Source organism: Dermacentor andersoni, chromosome 5 (genome assembly GCF_023375885.2).
Source record: "Dermacentor andersoni chromosome 5, qqDerAnde1_hic_scaffold, whole genome shotgun sequence".
In the NCBI taxonomy this organism is placed as follows: domain Eukaryota; kingdom Metazoa; phylum Arthropoda; class Arachnida; order Ixodida; family Ixodidae; genus Dermacentor; species Dermacentor andersoni.
Genome location: NC_092818.1, coordinates 94,032,005 through 94,037,274, shown reverse-complemented (window position 1 = coordinate 94,037,274; position 5,270 = coordinate 94,032,005). Strand labels below are relative to the sequence as shown.

Sequence of the window (5,270 nt, the reverse complement as noted above, 5' to 3'; positions counted from 1 at the left end):
ATTCCGCCATATCGGAGAATTCCGCTATCTTGTTTGCACTGATTGGCCCGCGAGGCTGCTATGACGCCTCTGGCTGGCTCAAAACACCAATATGGCGGAATTTGAGACTGTGCAGTTCGGTACTGTACACTTCGGTGTGCTTAGCTCTGACAAGCGCTATGTATAAATAATATATATCTCAGCGCTTGTCGTTCGATGGTTACACTACCGTAAGCACATGAATAGCTTTCTTTCATCCTTGTGCCCTCATTTTTTAAATAATAGTTGTCAGCCTCTGTCCGAAGGCAGCAATGTGCTGCCGAAAAAAGTTTTAGCAGTACAGCTGCCTTTATGCAAACTGATGAATATTGATCTCACGTGTGCAATTGAGAAGATACAAGCACGTTCAAACAACATCGTAACCGGTTATGATGGACTCTCTGGGGTCGCAGTGCCATCAATGGCATTATACGTTTCGTCCAGCTCCCCGCCTGTTTTCCAACGGTCTCTCGTTTACATCTAAAAAACCATAAATTGTTCCTGTCATAAGCTATTCCAATTGGGACATTCTGCACGAAGAGCTCGCGGAGCAAAACACAAGTAAATGAGTGGAAAAGGGTAGCGCTTTACCTCTTTGCGCAGGCATTACGCTCGCCCTGGCCACCGTGTTTGTGACGCACAGGATCGCGGACAGCACGTGGCCCTTTCGCGAGTGCCTGCTCTTCGGCGTCTACATGTGCCTCATCGAGCGCCTGCCCATGAGCGACGCGCTCTTCGAAGAAGGTACGCGCCGTCATCCATCCGCAAAGTGCGTTGAACGGATCGTTCGCGCTTGCTAATTGCGACCACTTTAGCTGCACAAACACGGCATATTCACCATCTGGCTACCTGCGTTTTCTGTCAGGCCGTTGTAACGTTCGCATTAAAAAAAGAAAGCACCTGTCTGATTTTAACTTGAAGCAAGAAAATCCCTCGTAATGCAATCCAGTACTGTTACTCGCTAAAGTACAGGTTCACCAGGCGAAACATGCCAAATGAAGCGAACCATCCGATTTTAGAGTCAGGTTTAAATTTTCACGTGAGCTCCCCCCCCCTCCCCCCCACCGGACAATACCTAATTTGGCTAGTTCTTTTTGTATTTATTGTTTCATTTTACGCACTCGCATTTGGTTCTACCACTTTAGTGGGTCAATGTAATGACACCATGGCCGATCACGTTCGCAGGTCGATACCCCGTAATGACCACAATGATGCAGTCCGAGGCACTCTTTAACGCTGTCATGACGTGGTGCATCTTCGGCTACTACCGCTTTCACGAAGGTGAGCTGTTTTCTGTCGATATGCTGCCCGTCCTAAGCAAAGTTCGACGTATTTTGCGGGCTGTTCTAACCTCCTCGCAACAGTCGTTACATAAGCGTACGGCGAGCACGACTACCTGTCAGATGCATCCAGGGGCGTGACCAGAGAAGTTGGGGAATAGAAATAATTATGCTCATTAAGATCATTGACTTGGCCACCTTCATTGTATCGGCAAGTTCGAAGCGAATGAAGGGACCAAGTGAATCATACCCTCAATGCTTGCATTAATACGTAACTAAGCCCGCTGCTTCAGGTGGATTGGGTTTGGAACGATAGAAGCCTCTCATTCGATTAGAATCCGTAGAATCAGCCCACCACTTAACCAAAGAAGTTTAACAAAATGTAAAGTGTCTTCCTTTTTTTTTTTTTTGAACCCTGAGGCAAAGACACTGCATGCTTTTCCTAAAATAAAGTCTATGTCCAAAGTTGTGCCAGTGTGTACGTCTTTCCCCGGTATGATGTCATCCCGTGCACCGTGCCCCACGCAGGTGGCGGCTTGGACCTGATGTTCCCGCTGCAGAACCAGGGCATGGCGATGTTCGTGGGCCTCCTGATGGGCACAACCACCGTCTGCCTGCTCGACGCCACGTCGGCGTTCAGCGGAGACTCGGCCATCACCGTGATCGTGTGCGGCACCTACTTCACCTACTTCTTCCTGGAGAACGTGCACAGCTCCGGCGTCACCGGCGTCGTCGTCTACACCATGGCCGTCAACTCGCACCGGTTCGTCGCCTGCACCGACCTGAGCCGCGCCCTCGAAGAGTGAGAAACCCGTGCTTCTAATGGCAATTACCGTTCTATTATTTGTTTTAGATTTGTTTTAGAGATTTATTTGTTTAGTTAAGCGAAGACACCGGAGAAACAAGCTAGGAATTAACCTGGTATGACGAACGAAAATATAGGGAAAAAACGAGGGTTTAATAATTATCTGCAGCACTTCCATTTAAAGCAGAAACATAAAAATTTGGCAATGCATTACGTTTAATATTCTACCTATTTTCACAGATATTGAAGTTCGTAGTTCCTGCAGTTGTTTTAGGAGTCTGTAAAACAATTTTGATTAACGAATGTATGACACCCTGGAACGCTTGAATGAGTAACTTTCCACAAAGGATGTAATGAACCTACACAGATTAAACATGTATCAATTGTCACTCAGAGCGTTATTGCTATAGTTCAACGAAATATTAACACCACGCACCACCTAGTTTACCCAAGATGCCGGGGTAAAATAACTAAATGCGGTGTATAACGCATAAAAATGGAGGAGAGAGAGAGAGAGAGAGTATTCAGCAACCATTTTCAAAGTATATAAGTAACCTACACAGTTCGAACTTTCAGCACACGTCACCAAAAGCACACCCTCATTTCCTCAAAATGTAAAATCTCTGCTGTGCTTGATACTGCCAGAAAACCAGTGATAGTGTAACTCTTCAGCAGAAACAGCCTAAAAATGAAATGGATAACGTCAGAAGTGACACGGGCCGTTAGAAAAAATTCAACTCGGTGTTGTATTTGTATTGTAGTGACTTCACTTTCGACAAGGTCGTTTTCATCAACTTATCTTAGGATTAGTCGTGATTGCACAATGAAATTCGACAGCCCGACCTGCTAGAGGTCTTACCATTTTTTTCTCTTAGGGTTGATATAGGACTGAGACTGCAACGCTATGTACACTATCACTATAGACGGTGACACAATAGTTCCGGTACATGATAATCCAACGATTTCATGCAGTAAGGCACGTAATCGTTATGTGCGGCTGATTGTGATACTTTACCCGGACCTCTACCCTCGCCTTTCATTTAAAAATAGCCAGCTGATCTCGTTTTCAGATATGATTAGGGCGGTTCCGAAAAATCTGGGCTTGATGCAAGCAGCGCAGGCTATATCGCGCGACAGCCGCTACAGCGCGTCGCGACGAGGCACGAAATACATTCTTCGCTGCCCAAGCAGGGGTAAGGAGTAGATTGAGACATGCATTACTTAAGTGGCCACTCTATTCATAAAGAAAATTTGGCTGCAGCTGTAGTTATGTTGGATTTTCTAGCGTGCAGCCGAAAGTGCCCGCTTTCAAAGGAGCGGGGGGGGGGGGGTCAGATGGCGTACTTTGCCCCCCCCCCCCAACTTTGGACCGTGTTGGAAGTGTAAGTGGCCTCCCCCACACTCTTGAGTAAATACCCCCATGGACGGTAGTAACGAGATGTATACGAGCTCCGGCAAGCGATTGGAAGAGCCGCTGGAACATCGCAATGCGCCGTATTTCTGTCTGTTTTTTTACTCGACCTCCTTGCGTCGGGCTCCTGTTAACCTACCTATTGTCCGGGTGGCTGGATGGGACAGAAGGCGAGAGACGCATAAAGGAAAGATGCCTCAACCTGCACCAAGGCTTGACGGGACAGGAGATGTTGCAGGAGAGACTAAAAATTCTAACATTTCGAACTTGAGTAAGTTGATCCGCAGTGTACACGAACAGCGCGTCAACGGCGTGCGCCGTTTTCGTTATAAAATCGCAGATCTTGTTTGCCTAACAAAGCTTGTGTGTATGCCCCCCCCCCCCCCCCCCCCGCCTCACGTCTCGTAGACACTGCTATATGCCGACGTCATAGTCATAACTACCGTTCCCGTGAACCTATCATTATCGCTTCCGTCTCCTTCCATTCACAGCTATTGGGATATACTGTATGATGTCACTGGCACGCTGGCTTCCTGCGTGTCAGCTTCGTACACCGCTGTGCTGCTGATCCAGTACGCACCCACGCTTGATTGGGTAGCCTTATGGACCTGTTACGTCGTCAAGGCAGCCTTAAGGTAATTGCGAGTGTTTTGTTTGTTGTTTGTGGAGCGCTTTGAATTACATAGTCGGCAATTATTTTATGTTTTGTGTTACCAATTCGCTTATAACAGTTCAAAGCTTACCTGATCTCTCACAACCTTAATGTATATAAAGTAAGGCAACAGTTAAAAGCTTACCTGATCTCTCACAACCTTAATGTCTATAAAGTCAGGCATTAAGTCCCTCTAAAGTTATTAAACTTATCAGCGGCTGTGTCGTGAAGTCAGAGTCGAGAACATGGCGCATATTTGACCAGGAGCTCGGGCTACTTGGTTTCGTGTGAAAATACGGTCAGAAGAGACGCGCACACACGTATGCACACAGTCGCTGACTAAGAGCACCATTTTATTTACTTAGCACGTGCGTACATACGTATCTGCCAGAACGCAAGGAGAAAAGGCAGAGGAAACAATACAGCGATAATATCGAATGACATCGCTCAAGCTGTCACGAAAAAACAAAATTATTGCGCTCTCTAAAAAAAAACTAATTTCGTGTTGGAGAGAGCGAACTTAGCATTTGACGCAGTAGTTATAGAAACCCTTAGAATGTAAATTTATAAACTCTATAGCGCGCCAGCCAACCGTTTCATATGTCCCACTCACCTTGGCCCGTATTCACAAGAAGCTTTTACGCTAGAATTGTTAGTAACAGAAAATTGCAGTCAATTCTGATGCTAGACATACGATTATCGAAGGCACGCGGTCGGTCCTAGGCAAAGAGCACAATTACGAACGAAGTGTTTACCTGTTTACCACACGACTTGGCACAGTTATGGCTCCAGTAGCCCTTGTGCCTTTGTCGTCTTCGTCACGATAGGTGCCTGGCGGTGGTGCTGTTGTACCCCGTGATCGGGCACTTCGGCTACCAGGTGACCGTTCGCCAGGCCATGGTGCTCGCCTGGATGAGCGTCAAGGGAACGTTCCTGGCCTCTATCGCCACGGTGCAGCATTTGCGGCGCGAGAACGTCTACACGGAGAGCATCACCAAGGTATAAGTCTTAATTACGCGGCACGTTGAGCAGGGAACAATCCTGGATGGCGTGACGCTTCACGTATTTCAATAGCAGTGTCATTTCCGTTGGGCTTTTGGTTCA

General features: G+C 47.0%; 1 protein-coding gene across 1 annotated transcript; it reads left to right on the top strand.

The window, feature by feature from the left end:
* Positions 1-1,469: 1,469 nt before the first annotated feature.
* On the top strand, positions 1,470-5,171 carry LOC140218558 (sperm-specific sodium:proton exchanger-like). The gene is made up of 3 exons (XM_072288340.1): positions 1,470-2,100; positions 4,006-4,149; positions 4,994-5,171. The coding sequence occupies exons 1-3, from the start codon at positions 1,844-1,846 to the stop codon at positions 5,169-5,171; spliced, it is 579 nt and encodes a 192-aa protein (XP_072144441.1). The 5' UTR covers positions 1,470-1,843.
* Positions 5,172-5,270: the final 99 nt, after the last annotated feature.

What these genes read in the sequence shown, in the direction of transcription:
- LOC140218558 (XM_072288340.1), top strand. Translation starts at nt 1,844, where the DNA reads ATGTTCCCGCTGCAGAACCAGGGCATGGCGATGTTCGTGGGCCTCCTG. An exon ending in CTGAGCCGCGCCCTCGAAGA is followed by an intron (nt 2,101 to 4,005) that starts GTGAGAAACCCG and finishes TTCCATTCACAG; the next exon opens with CTATTGGGATATACTGTATG. An exon ending in GTCGTCAAGGCAGCCTTAAG is followed by an intron (nt 4,150 to 4,993) that starts GTAATTGCGAGT and finishes TCGTCACGATAG; the next exon opens with GTGCCTGGCGGTGGTGCTGT.